We start from the raw sequence: 15533 nt of genomic DNA on the forward strand, positions 1-15533 counted from the left end.
TTTATCATTGATCAGGTTAATTCTATTTTATTAAAGCCAACATTAAATTATCAGGAAAATTAAAAATCAAAAGGATAATCCTTTACTATGAACGCATTAAAAATAAGGTGGATTAATGGATGGATAAGAAAGAGAGATATGTGAAAAAAAATCAGTGAAGAAAATTTTCATCAAATTTTGGAAAGAAAATACAAAAAAAATTAAAAGGATAACAGGAGCTTTTGGTGCATAGATAAGTAGATGATAGATAGATAATAGATGGCTTCATTTCTTGAAATAATAACTTGGGGACTTTGTCAGTTTTCTTGATCTGAATCAAATAGACTGTCAAATATTTCTCTAGCACAGATGGGTTTATTCAGGATCAGGAGAGAACTCAATTCAGAAAATGAAGGAGGGCGCTTTTTGGAGGAGAAAAGGAAGTTGGGAGCTCTGTTCTAGTAAATAGAGTCCTTGGCTTTTCATTGGCTGGGTCCTTGTCTCTGCTATTGTTGCAGGTGTGAGAGCTCCCCCTTCTGGTCTCCCAACTCTATTTAATTGAGGTTTCTGTCTATTAATTTTTTACAGTGTACACCATAAAATTAAGAAAATGTTACAGAAACCAAAATCTTGCTTTAGAAACCTCAAATATGGTTTCCAGGCAAAGGATAAAATGACAGAGGTAAGCTATAGTAGTGGAAAATATCCATTTATATGGAAATACCTTTTACTGCCCTATCTTTACATTGGCGTCATGCTTTGTCAGTATCTGAAGTCTCTGGGCATGTAATTGTCACCTGGGGGCCCAGGTCTATCCAATAAGACTCTAACTCTCCAGGAGATCCAAACAATACAGATTAGACTTGTTTTCAGAACAAGACCACAAGAACAGAAACAGGGTCTTGACTAAAACATCAATGTTATATTAAATGTCCAAAAAATATGTCACAAATGTTTGTATCTGGCTTCCCCAGTGGCTCAGTGGTAAAGAATCAGCCTGCAATTCAGGAGACAGGTTGGATCCCTGGGTTAGGCAGATTCCCTGAAGAAGAAAATGGCAACCCACTCCAGTATTCTTGCATGAGAAATCCCATGGACAGAGGAGCCTGGTGGGCTATAGTTCCATACAACTGCAAAGAGTTGGACATGACTTAGTGACTAAATAACATTGTTTGTATCCAGCCTTGAAAAAAGGCTTTCTGTAGTTTTTTTTTTTTTTTTTTTCTGGTTTTGGTCCATTCCATTTTAAATATTCTGTCCTCTTAAAAGTCAAATTGGAATTTTCAGTGAGTCTAAAAAAGACCTGATTGGTTTAGAATTGATTAACTTAGAACCATTCACTGCTTATTGTATTCAAGGCAAATAGCACTTCATTATAGGTGGATTAGTAGCTCCTCTGAATTGCTGCAAGGATTTCTCTTCATATTCAACCCTGGATCCATCTTCCAAAGTTCCCAGAACTGCAAAGCTTCAGATGCCTGAAGATGATGTCTTGGCAGTTCCACTGCTTCTCAACAAGCCTGGATCTCAGAAATCCCAGACAAGTTGATATTGATCCTTTTTAAAAAGTTATGTACAGAGGAAGTGTATCTGCCAACCTCCTTTAGAAACAGGGTCAAATAACCAGTTGGAAAATTTTCCAAAGGTGTCACATTAAACTTTAATAATACCTTCATTTTTATGGGGCTGTTAACTTTGGAAATTGCTTTCACATGCGTTATCTCATTGCATGTTCTATTTCATTGAAAGAGTGTCTAGGTTTTAGGACTAAATTGCAATGACATAGATATCAAAATGTTGGCAAGGACAATTCAAGAAAAATGATTATTCCTATACTGAACAGAAGTATTAAAGAGGAATTGACTGACTCAAGATTAAATACTGCAAAGGATTAAGATTCTAATGGCTCCTTTAGCCTGCTGCCCAGCTGTTGAAGGTTTATCAGGGCCATTTCACTGTTTTCCATTTTCAAGGATAAAATGAGTCACTTCTTTTTTGTCCCCTTCCATCCTTCTTATTTCTGATTTTTTTTTTCAATAAATCTTTAGGTCAGCCCGACCCCAGGCTGCATCCGTGCCCTCATGAAGATGCTATACTGCGCTTATTGTCGAGGACTCCCCACGGTGAGACCATGCAACAACTACTGCCTCAACGTCATGAAGGGCTGCCTGGCAAATCAAGCCGATCTCGACACCGAGTGGAACCTGTTTATAGGTAAGGAGCATCACCACGGATGCCTGATGGGCAGGTCCAAAGTGGTGATGACTTGTAGAGACTAGGAGGGTTGAAACACACACACACAGAATGTTTAGACAATCATAAATATTATGTTGCATTTTTCTTCATTTTTTTAATCCTGAGAAGTAAGACTTCTTGGTCTATTGTGACGGACAGTCCTGTTGAAGATAGTATGAGCCAGCAGTAGTGCAGTAGCTGATCTGTCTGATGAAGATAGAAGTAATCTTGTTGAATTTCTGGGAGTGCCTATGAGTAAGGGACACATTAGAAAAAAATCTTGTTTCAAGAAAAAGCCCAGAGTCCTGTCTGTTTCTTATTTGTAGTGTCTCAGTATAATCACAGATATTAGTAAACACTTCCTTCCTTAAACATCGATGGTGAAAATCGCTCAATATTTTTGCTGAAATATGCAGATTTTCTTCCTCAGCCTCCAGAGAAGAATGTTTTCAGCACAGCAGCATGAAACAGTCTTCCTGTCTTTAAAAAGGAGGCGGGAAGGAGGTGGGGGAGATACAGAGTAGGCCTGTGAATCACTGCTGTGGTCTGGAGATGCAGAAACCACTCAGGAGACTGTACTGCCTAAAGATAGTTCCCAAATTGCTATCCAAGGATAAAAGGACAAATTTCATAGGCAGGCTTCTCCCAGGAAAATACACAGGCCTTGAAAGAGTAAATGTGTTTTCTCCCCCTCTGTCAAATGGCCTTCAAATAGAAGTAGTTTTCAACTGCATTTACTGGGGTTGCATTGTGACAAGCAGAGTGGGGTCAATAACAGTGGCATTCCTCAGAGGGACTTCATCATTTATGCAACCCTCTAAACTAGAAGGCTTGAGTAAAGTCTTCTGACATCTCAGATTTGGGTAGGAAAGGAAATAGGTGCATCAGAATGCAAAGAAACCTTAACAAAAATATGCAGTCAGCCTTGGCAGAAAAACTCATTAGCTAACACACTGTTTTGCTTATGAAGGCCAAAGAAAATGGTTGTAAAGTTTTAGAAAGATTTTAGAGTGGGTAGATCCAAATGGAAGTAATCTAACAAAGATCTCAGAAATCGTTACAGAGAGAATAAATTGATGTATTCCACTCTTTCTCTTCAGGGGGAGGACAAAATCTATTTGTATAATCTTGAGTTACTTCATTTGAGAAATGAGGGGGTTTTAAAAAAGTTAATCACTAAGGTACCTTTCTAACTCAAAAAGATGTGGTTCTTTGCTAAGATTTTTGTCCTTTGCTAAGATTTTGGAGAGGAGTATGAATTTTTTAGACACGTAAGCCTGAACTTCTAAAATATAAGTTTAGATGAATTTTAGCAAAGACATTCTACCTAAATAATACTAATTTAAAAACACTTGCATCCTTCATTCACCTACTCAATTCAAAAGAAAAAGTAATTCAACTGTAGTATATTGTATAATCATATTATCACTTACATATGTAAAGCCTAAACTGAAACAACTGTATAAAGCATCGAGTGGTAAAAGTAAAACAAATCTGTAAGTTAAATGCAAACTATAAATAAAGAAAGCTTAAGCTTACCACATTAAAGTACCCACAAAGAAATCTAAAAAGATTTACCTATTAAAAAAGCAGATAAGTCTCACAGCATCATCACTTTTGAATCATAAAAATTATTCATACTGTTGGGTTGAAATTACCATAACGCATAACACAGTCAAACTGTTTTGGTCAGCTTGCAATTTACTGGTGAAAGTAGGCATGTGGATTTTGTTAAATAGAGCAGGACATGATCAAAAATTAGAATATGGGCTTGTTAACTTGTAAGAGCAACAGTGACTTGTTGATTGGCTTTTTTTCTCAGTGTTGTTGGCTGTTTTAACATGAAACAAATCCTTATACTTCAATCAGCTGGTTTTCCTAGGTGCCAATTTGATGTGAAATGAAATGCCTAGAAAATCATTTGATTTAAAAACTAAAATTTGAACTTAAACCTATGATGGGGTTACCTGTGGTGTCTTACCATGTGTTTGAAGGGAAGCTGGTGGTTGGGCCTGCATTCATATATTTCATAGCCCTTGCTCCCCTATATCATTTTTTATTAGTACTAGAGATCGCTAAGAAAATTCTTCCAATTTTCTTACCTGTGGCATTGAGAATTGACCAGCTGCATAGACTTACAGGGCAAATTATGTTCTTGCTAATACTTGTCTGGATATGAGGTGTGAGTTCACCAGCTTATTACATGAATTAGTCAAATGTGCCAAGTCCATTTTCCACACAGATACATCCAAGATGGCAGTGTTACAGTGTTCACGAATGCAGCAGCAGAGGTCAGTGAGCAAATCAGTAATTCAACAAAAATTACATATAATAGCCCTCTCTCTGCTTAGCACCTGCATCCCATCACTCTTAGACCGCCAGTGTCTCATCATCAAGCCCTTCATTCCTACTGCTGTCAACTGCACGTGCCGTCTCTGTCTTCCACATCAATGTCCTGGTTTATACATTTTACCAGTTGTTTTTTTATTATGTGCTCATCTAAACGGTTAACAGTGGCACGCAATCAACCAGCAGTCACAACGAGGATTGAATTGGTGGCACATTCTCATAATCTCTACAATGCCTCAAATTAATTGAAAGTGATTTGTAACGATTTAGAATTCAGTTGGTGTCTGCATCATGTCAAAAGAAAGACACTTTGCTGATAAAGTGAAATGTTTTAAGTGTTCAAGTAAAAACCCCAGTGGTATTCACATTCATTTCTGAAGTTCTGCAGTTTTTTTTTTAAATCCTAGGGAAAAAAATCAGGGGTTCTACTTGTGGTATATTTTCATAGTTCTTTAGAAATTTTAGCTCTGTTAAAGTAGGGGAGACCCAGCTCAAAAGATTCTTATTAGTTAACTACTATTAAAAAAAAGAACTTTTTTTCCTTTTTTTAGGTAAAGCATTTTGTTTTTAAGTTGCTGGCAGCTTTGAAGAAGATGCTGCCAGCTCCATTGTAGGGCACTTGAAAGCCTGGGTTTGCCTCTCTCTGGAGGTGCCGCTGCTGCCTAGAAGCATGCGGGATTCCCCAGTACAAAAGCCCAGGCAGGCTTCAACCTGTGTCTCCCCCTTGCTGCATCCAAGCCCCCAGCCACCGCTCCCAAAAGCAGAAGGATGTGAGTGGCTTTTAGCTGGTTCCCTCTTTGAAACCTGCAGAAGGAGAATTTGAGGATATTGACAGTCGCTTTTAGGCACTTTCCCCAGGTGTTGCTATATATTCATACTCAGCTTTTTCTAGCCTGGTTTTTAACAGTTGTCTAAATGCAAAAGGGTTTTCTTGAAAAGTGTTTATGTAAATTAAAATTTCCTAGAGGGAAATGGATTGTGGACAGAACGTGCCGTTTCGGCAATATCCTGTGGTTCTTTTGAGTGTTTGGCATGGATACCAGCATTCCACAGATAAGAATGGTTCCACTGACGAGCAACCACATTGCAGATTACACCTCGCTGGTGAGCACAGAAGTTAAGGCTGAAGTCACATTTTATAGCTACAATAGATCTTGCTTCTATTTTAAAATCCAGGATGCATGGAACAGCCTCCCCAAACATCTGGTACCTTCTATAACTAGAGAATAGAATAGACTGTGAGAATTAGGAAAAATAAAAGTTTTTTAGATAAGGGGAGGCACATGTTGGTGAGACTAAAGATGGATTCCATGTTGTTCTGTACTTTTTTTTTAACACTGAAATGTTGCAGGAGGCTTATGACTATAAATAGAAGGTGAAATTATCTGTATAGTTCCATGTAGAAGTGAGACCTTACCATGTTTTTTGCCCAACACTGGAGCTTAAGTTTTTAGGTTATTCTAGTTTGTAAGATGCTTATAATCTTAACGTATTAATTCAACTCATTATATTGAGTAAGCTAGAAACACATGTTTTTTTGCCCTCAGGGAATTGAATGTAGTTAAATTAATTATAATCAACTGTGATGAGGTATTATAAAAATCAGAGGCTCAGGATCCTAAGTGTCTACTCCTCAGGGAGACTTAACTTCATCTGGGGGGTCAGAGAAGCCCTAGCTTGATAAGCATAGAATAAAGTACTCATTCTGTGACTAAGTATTGAATTATCATTGGTCAAACACAATTGATGTTGAGCAGCCGTAATGCATACAGTTGTTACCTTACAGGCTCCAAGTATTAGCAAATCTCTGTGATAATTTCAGTACATGTAGCATGATCTACCAGTGGTTCTTAAATACTTATTTGTTTAATTTTTGACATGGTTTATGATCCACTCTCACCACTATTGACATGGACTTGAACTGATAAGATTTGGAAGATGTGTATTCATTTTTGTCCAGAAAAAGTTGAGTTCCCTGATCTATTGATACCCTCCAATGAGAGAGAGACAGAAGAGCAATTTATATTTAATTTAGGCCTTAAGGCCTTGCACTCATAGATCAGACAAACCAATGATATCAAACTCTCTGGGCTGCTTCCTCCTTTCAAACCAACCAAGTCTCAAGGCAGAAAACTGCCTTGACATCAAACGTGAAACCTAAGGTAAGTACCACATCTGTGCTGGGCCAAGAGACAGTGCAGTGGATACTCTTCATTCATCCTCTTGTTCATTCATAAATCCAGCACCTGTCTACTATGGACCTTTCTCTGATTTAAGCAAGGGGAGTCAAGCCAATAAGGCCCTGCCTGCTAAGAACAGGGCTCAGTACACGTCCATTGAATGGAGTGAATGGAAACAAGTAGGCAGAGCCATGGAAGCGAATGCAGTCAGAGGCTGTTCTGCGTTACTTTGTAGATCTACTCGTTTAATGGAAGTGTGACTAATTCAGTCATTTAAAAAGTGCAGATCCCTGGATGAGTGCAGGGATGGCAGAAACAAATCAGGTAATGAGCCTGCTTCTTTCACTGTGACAGCTACTATCAAGTTGTAAATTAAAGCCAGCAGCAAGGAAGGTGTGTTAGGTCAGTCAAAGGACATGTGTCACATTATAAATGGCCACTTGGGGACACAGATGACTTTCATAGCACCTGCAAGAGTCATTTCATTCTCAAGGTATTTAGTGTATTTGCAACTTTCTATCTGGGGAAAATGTTGCTAGATAAACAAACTTGGGTTCACTTTTTATAAAATATATGGACTGTGAGATGTTGCATTTCAGAAGGATATAGAATACACACAAGGAACTATTTCAAGCATTTGTGTAAGATGCTCCTCTTTCAAAGACTTTCTTAAGCATGAAATCCTATAATATAAATCTGATACTTTTTTTAGTTTTAAAGAATTCTATAGTAAATATGACCCTGGCTGATATACATAAATCCCATGTCTCAAAAACCTCTAGACCCTAAACATAGAAAATCATTTCAGGAACTGTAGTTAGCAACAAACTTCCAAGTCTTCTTCATCTCTGCTTTGTAGACGACAAGAGCCTATTCAATAACACAGGCCAGAAACACAACTCTAAAACTGAAGAACAAAAGTCAAGGCAATTATTGTAGAATCTGATCTCACCGTTAGCTACAGAACTTACGTTTGCCCTTGTGCATTCTTAAAAGCACCAAGAAAGATTAAAAAAAAAAGAAAAACAGAATTACTTTATTTTCTATCAGTTGAATCTAACCCCTCCCAAACCTCTGCCTTCCTTCTATAGTTATTGATTCAACATTTCTCGTTTCTCATGGACATTTATCATGTGCTGTGTTCTCTCTGTAATGCTGGCAGAATCCATAAGTAGTGCTAACTACTCATTGAGAAAAAAATAAAAGAAAGAAAACAGTTGGCTGGTACCCAGAAGCCTTTCATGAGCAGCATTTGTTATCAATTTCCTACTTTTGGAGAGTGGTTTCCTTCTGAACTCTGCGTATGTGAAAATATCGCTACGTGGCACGATGGGGTTAATGTTTTAAGGCTGCTTTAATGTAGAGGGCAATTCAGCAAACTATACTGGGAAGGAGGCATTTCCCAACCTCTGAACACTTACTATTGCTCATCTTGAGGCAGCAACTCAAGGGATTCATGGCACTGCAGTTTCCATTCTGAAAGTCTCAAGCAGACTTTCCCATGGATCAAAGCAGGCAAAGCATGTGAACCTAGAATTACTTGGTGTAATAGACAAGTAGTCCTTCTAAGGTATGCATATGTATTTCCGGGGTCCCCAGTGCCAACTTCTGTTCATCCATCTCTTCCAGTTCCCACATACTCAACTTCTATACAATTTATAATTGTACTTAGTCCATTTCCCACAAATACGATATTCTAGAGTTTCAAGTTGGAATTCATGGTGCAGTATAATATGACACCACCAATGGCCTGCAACAAAGCATACCAATTTTTGCAAGTACAACATTCTTTAGGATACAAGATGTTCCGTTTATAATGGGAAGTTCACTGAAATACCTCCTCTGCCTTATCCTGCTCTCCAATTTCTATGAGAACCAGGGACAGAAGGATTTAGTTTACCAGGAGCAAGCCGAGCACATCAAAATGATTGAAAGTGGCTACAGAATTGCCTTTGTATTGGCGATTTTACATTTTGCTTTCAATTTACACTTCAATTTCAGTGTTTCCTATAGATAAGTGGTTTAATTTGACAATTATAGCAGAAAGTACTTGTTTTTAATAATTGACATCTGATTTTAGTAATGTGATAGTTTTCACTGTCATGTTTTCAAGTTCAAGCTACAACAGAAGATGTCTGGTTTGGGGCATGCCAAGAGAAAATATTTGATGATTCTTTAGAATGGAATTCAACAGATTTCAAGTTAAATAGGTCCCAGAAATGCAGATAAAAATCAAACACTACGATTAGCCCACTGACAGTCTTAGCAATTCCAATTTCAGGAAATAAGAGGAATATGAGGTAGAAAAAAGGATTGTGTTGCACAAACAAGAAATATAAATAGAGCAAAGTTAGTGGATTGTTAAAGACAACATTAAAACACTATTGATGCTATGTATAAAATAGATAACTATTGAGAACCTCATGTATAGCACTGGAAATTCTACTCAGAGATCTGTGGTGACCTACATGGGAAGGAAATCCAAAAAGGAGAGGCTATATATGTGTATGTATAGCTGATTCACTTTGTTGTATAGTAGAAACTAACACAACACTGTTAAGAAGCTATACTCCAATAAAAATTAATTTTAAAAATTAAAATAACACATGATTGCTTACAAATAGTGACCTTATAACAGTCCTAGGACCACTGTGACCAAAAGTCCTTTATGTGGTGAACAATTTAATGAATAAAGGGAGGAGGGGAATAAACTCCTAAAATATGCAAATCCCTTTGAGAGTCTTGATTAATAGGGAAAATGAAAATCTTAATTTTAACCCAAGTAATAGGTCCTTGTACGATGCTGCCATACTTTATTAAAACATCTTAATAATAGTATTGTTAAACCAGGGTACTTAGATTTCATTTCCCATAAACATAACATTTATATTAACATAGATATAATTAGATCTTAAGTAGAAATATATTAGGTATAAATATATCTTCTAATTGTTCTAAAAGTTCCTTTAATTTATTATTATCTCACAAGTAGAGCTACTGAAGTAGTTCCCTGGTGGCCTACTAGTTAGGATTCATACTTGCACTGTTGTGGGCCAGGTTCTATCCCCAGTCATGTAACTGAGACCCCACAAGCTGTGCGGCCAAAATTAAAAAAAAAAAGATGTGCTAATCATGTCTTAATGCTTTAGTCATTTCCTCAGGATTATTTCCTTAACAATTATAAAATACCTCAGTTGGTAAAGAATCTGCCTGCAGTGCAAGAGACCTGGGTTCAATCCCTGAGTTGGGATGATCCGCTGGAGAAGGGAAAGGCTATTCACTCCAGTATTCTGGCCTGGAGAATTCCATGGACTGTATAGTCTGTGGCGTGGCAAAAAGTCGGACACGGCTGAGCAGCTTTCACTTTCATTTTCACAAGCTATGCAGCCAAAATTAAAAAAAAAAAAAAAGTGGAGCTGCTAATCACGCCTTAATGCTTGTCATTTTTCCTCAGGCTTATTTCTTTAACAATTATAAAAAACTTTTTGAACTGTTTTCTTTTTATCTTCTTTTCTTTGTGGATTGTTTATCATGAGCAAATACTCCAAGGAGCCAGAGGTGAAGCCAGGTTAGAAGAGACAGCCCTAGGAATTATTCTAATGGTTAAAAACATGTTTTCATTGGTTACTCTGAAAGGGAAATGGGAAAAAAATGTCCTTGGGAGTAATTGAAACTTTTGAGATCCTTCATGGTATATGAAAACTGTGAATTGGTAAGTCACTTAAAAATATTGTGTCTACAGATATGTGGTAAGATAGCCAGGAGAGAATTTAAATTAAAATACAGCATGAAATATGACTTGTCCTTCAAATAACAGCTTATATATAAATCCCACATAAAAGATATACCCTTGATTTTTTTTCCTTTGCATGGATTTAAACAATTTGCTACACTAAGAGTTTCCTTTACTATAACCCCTGAATAAGTGAAAATTAGAGAAATGAAAAAATAAACCAGTGAATGTTTGACATTATCCCAAGAAGAGATATAAGTATCATATTTTTATTCTTTAAAGTACTGGGATCTTCTAGAAAGATAACACTGATAACTAAATGACAAAAAAAAAAAAAACAAAACCCAGACAGTATTCACCTCTAAAATCTCAATGCTCGGGAAATTAACTGATTTAATGAGAGGCTTCAAAATAATATCAACTGGAATGAATTAGCTAATATATGTGATAGAGTTTTGGAAGTAGCAACTATCACCTCTTTGGCTGCCAGAGGTTGATGTGGTTTTGAGATTGACCGAATCAGAAAGTGACTCCTGTCTTACCTCAGCCCTACATCTGTCACGAGTAACTTCAGACTAGCTTGAAAAGTCAGGTCTCCCAGAGGAAGTAGAATCACTCTTCTGTAAGAGAGTTTACTGACCTCAAGACAGGGAGTTTTCTCAGAATCCGTGACAATCAGTGGGTGAGGGCAGTTTGGAGTTCTTGATCTTAAAACTTATGCATATGGGTCCTGGTTTTCTAAATTCAAAGTCCTAGACATTTTTTTTTTAGAAGAGTTCTTTATCTTATCGTAGTTTTGTGTTCCAAATTCTTCTGTGTTAACATAGTCATAGAAATGTATTCCATAGTCCAAAATCTATGTATAAAACCCAACCAGATGGGAAAACCGAAATCAACAATAGTCTTAAGAGTGTTCCGGAGGAGTAATTCTACAAGTACCGTACACAGTACACTTGGAAGGTGTGGATCATGCATAGGAGCGGACTTCTAAAAAGTGATTCCACAAAGTGAAATATATATATACATGCGTCCCTTCATTCATGAGCCTTGTAGTATTTTCTGTTGAAATGCTGTGTCTGAATATAAAATATTTGGCAAGCTCATAGTAACCCAATTTAATATATGTCTAATACTACCATTTATTGGTTGAGATCCAAATATATACTCCTCAAGGGTGTCTATGAGAGGTTGAATGTTGAAGTGTGTCTTGCTACTCACCTACAATTATACTATCCAATTCTAAAACTATGAGAGAGTTGTAGGAAACTTTCTTCCTCTTTTTGTATGGTTCTTGGTTCCATTTGGAAAACATGACATACATAGCAATAACAGCTAACAGATATTGGACATTTACTTTCTATCAGGCAATACTGTAATCATTTTACCCTTTTAATCTTTGCAACAACCCTATTAAGTAGTCAATATTACAATTTCCATTGTACAGATAAGTGACATTTCCAAGGTCATACAACATGTAAGTTGCAACTATCAGGTTTTGGCTTCAGAGCCCAGGTTTAACTGTTTAGGAAGTAACTCTGAGTCTCTGGCTATATGAATTGATGTGGGAAATATTGGGAGAATTTGAGTATTTACTATACTGAACACTGTCCAATAGAATTTTTTTGCATCAATAGAAATAGTCTATGTCTGAGCTGCCCAACATAGTAGCTAGCCATATGTAGCTTCTGAGCACTGTAACTATGTCTAATGAGACTGATCAATTGAATTTGTATTTTATTTTGATTAATTTAAGTTCAGTCACATGTAGCTTTTGAGCACTTAAAATGTGACTAATACATCTGAGGAACTAAATTTCTCATTTCATTAACTTAATTAATTGAATCACTATAAGTGGGTAATGGGTATGCTATTGGACAAGTTTAGACCATTGAAATATCTATAATTTCCATCATGTAGCTCAGCTTCTGAATACATCTAATTCTCTTCAAAGAAGTGTGCAATTAGATGATTTTTTTTGTGCTTAGATCAAGACTGGGCATATGGTAGATACAAAAGAAGCAAAAGCTATACTCCCCATTCCTGAGAAATTCTAATTTTTCAAAGAGATGCCATGTAGGCTTTCAAAGTGGGAGTTTAATTAAGTGCATAGTTATGAGCAATAGTCCTTGAATCACTACATGAGTTTGAATCCTGTCTCCACTGTATATTATTACCTGTGACTTGAAGAACATTATTTAACCGTCATAAATCTCCAGGTGTTTTCTCACCAATAAACTGGAGATAATAGAACCCACCTCTTAGCTTTGTGAGAATGAAGCTAGATAATGCATCTGAAGGATCAGACATATCCACAAAGGTGGCACTGAAGGAGAAGCCATGTGGCTTTCCCTTGCGGTGAATAACCTATGAAGGTACGAGCAGAAAATAGAAAGCAACAGAGTAGGCAAGGAGACAGAAGAAGATCAAGGTAAGTAAGTCCACTATGTATCAACCTTCAAGTTACAAACTTTCCAAGATGAGAACATGCATTTCATCAACGTCAGGTAGGAGTGAATTGCAGCTTGCCCTCCGTCTCCTGCCGCTGACCACCCTTCAGCTCCCACCTTTGTACCATCCTCCACTCAGGAACTCTTCTTGCCTCTTCACTCGATGCCAGCCCCAGTGTGCCAGCAGCTGTATTGTACTACTGTACTTTGGAAGGTACCATGCTGTAAGATTAAAAATGTCCTCTCTACTTTTGTTTGTGTTTTATGTATTATTTGTGTGAAAAGTATTATAAATCTATTACAGTATAGTACTTTATAGCCAATTGTGTTAGGTGGATACCTAGGCTAACTTTGTTGGACTTGCAAACAAATAGGATTTATGAACATGCTTTTAGAACAGAACTTGTTCATCTGTAGGGGACTTGCTATACTAGAAGCATGCAGGGCAGCCAGGCCAAAAAACAAAGGAAAAATGGTAAGAGGGTACTTAATCAGAAAGAATCGAAGTGGACAGGATTAGAGAAAGTGCACTTCATCACACAAGCTTCTTCTTACCCTGTTTCTGGATTTTCCTTAGCTCCTGGGAGGCAGAGTCCATCTCAGAAGAGAGGAGCTTGCTCTTGCTCAGGTGAATAAGAATCTGGTGACACTAAGATGGAAAAAGAGTGGTGCAGAGATAAGAATAAGCATGATGTGCTTAAGTGCTTACGAAGAAACCAGGCAAGCTGATATAGACATACTTGCTGGCTATACTGGAAGGTGGGATTGGTCAGGCCTGGATGGCTGAAGCTTTGAAAGCCAGTCAAATACTTGACTTTCTTTTGTCTTGTAGGCAATGACAAGTCACAGGACATTTTTATCCAAGGAGTAGCAGGGTCTAAGCAATAATTTGGCATCCGAGTAAAGGATGGATTCAGATGAATGAGACCAGTGGTAGTGAGACAATCACTGAAATGGGACGTAGAAGGAGAAAGGAAGACAGTGCTAATGATAGAAGTGAAAGTAAAGATTTATAGGACTTCTTGTCTAAATATAGGCAACTAAAGAGGGGGTAAAGAAAGAAACACATCAGATCTGACTAAGACAAACACACGAAAGAAAGATGATACTGTCGGCCAGTAGAAAAGCTACTTGGAATATGACAAGCCTGCTGGACTTGAGAAATAGTGGTACCCAAAATAGGAATGTCCCATTGGATGCTGAAAATAGTAGTGTTTTGTATTCTTTGAACAGGAGACAAGGATGCCAAGAACCATTGGAGAGTTTCCACTCCAAATGATTTTGTAGCCAACTTCTCTAGTAAACTCCATCAGATTGTTCCCAGAATCCCCTCTCCTGGGCACCACACAGGTGCCTACATGTTCTTCCCCTGTGAAATTATACTCTCTTTACCTCTAAATGTTAAACATTTAACAGCCTGCTCACCTACATGAATTCTCAGAATGAGTCTTTATCTGTACATACTCTGTGACCTCTTTAATTAAATGTAGTTAGAATGTTAGCTGTGCAAATATAACAATGCTTAACAGAATGTTACAGTGAAGACTTGCCTTGATCGGTCCCAAGATATGTGTGCAAGCTAAGTTGTGTCCAACTCTTTGCAACCCTATGGACTTCAGGCTCCTCTGTCCATGGGATTCTCCAGACAAGAATACTAGGGTGGGTCACCTTGCCCTCCTCCAGGGGATATTCCCAACCCAGGGATCGAACCCACATCTCTTACGTCTCCTGCATTGGCAGGCAGGTTCTTTACCACTAGTGCCACCTGGGAAGCCCCACGATACATTTTCTCGTTATTCAGGAACCCTTTGATGGTCATATTTATCATATATACATTGAGATTTTATAATGGCAGTCAACCCAAGAGTAAACTTATTTTCTATTGACTTTGGCTTTTGCCTTTCTTAGCATATGAAAACTAGGGTCGCCTAGTTTTTAGGTCACCGCCAAGTTCTGAATTTCATGTTTAAGCGTGAAATACATTAATTTTACAAAATGTGTGCCTCTAGGGCGTTCATTGGAGGAGGAAATGGCAACCCCCTCCAGTACTCTTGCCTAGAAAATCCCCTGGGCGGAGGAGCCTGATAGGCTGCAGTCCATGGGGTCATGAAGAGTCGGACACGACTGATCGACTTCACTTTCCCTCTTCACTTTCATGCATTGGAGAAGGAAATGGCAACCCACTCCAGTATTCTTGCCTGGAGAATCCCAAGGACGGGGGAGTCTGGTGGGCTGTCTCACAGAGTCGACACGACTATGGGGTCGCACAGAGTCGGACACGACTAAAGCAACTTAGCAGCAGCAGCAGCAGGGCGTTCATTTCTTTCACTGGCAAGAATGCCCTGTATTAGAAAACAAGCCCTTACTTCATTGCATACCTTATAGCACAGCTGTCACCAATGAAAACAACATGTAGGGACCAATGTAATCTATTAATGAGTTTCTGAACATGGAGTCCATCCAAGGAGCAAGACAAACACACAGAGTGCAGCTTTTGCAATGCAGCATTGGAAGAAGCAGTGAGTTTTTTTTTTTTTTTGAATCTCATATTGCCAAGTTACTGATTTAAGAATGCCCTAGAGTATAAATTATTTCACCAAACCGCCATAG

The 15533-nt window shown here is 37.9% G+C and overlaps 1 protein-coding gene across 2 annotated transcripts in view; it reads left to right on the forward strand.

Annotated features, from left to right (window-relative positions):
* The window catches only part of GPC6 (glypican 6), a 1231564-nt gene that overhangs the window by 842752 nt on the left and 373279 nt on the right, over window positions 1-15533 (forward strand). For both annotated transcript variants that reach the window (NM_001081730.2, XM_059892082.1), the window contains exon 4: window positions 2028-2193. In NM_001081730.2, coding sequence (NP_001075199.2) covers window positions 2028-2193 — 166 coding nt within the window. The remainder of the gene's footprint in view (window positions 1-2027; window positions 2194-15533) is intronic.

The sequence above is a fragment of the Bos taurus genome, chromosome 12 (assembly GCF_002263795.3).
Source record: "Bos taurus isolate L1 Dominette 01449 registration number 42190680 breed Hereford chromosome 12, ARS-UCD2.0, whole genome shotgun sequence".
Taxonomy (NCBI): domain Eukaryota; kingdom Metazoa; phylum Chordata; class Mammalia; order Artiodactyla; family Bovidae; genus Bos; species Bos taurus.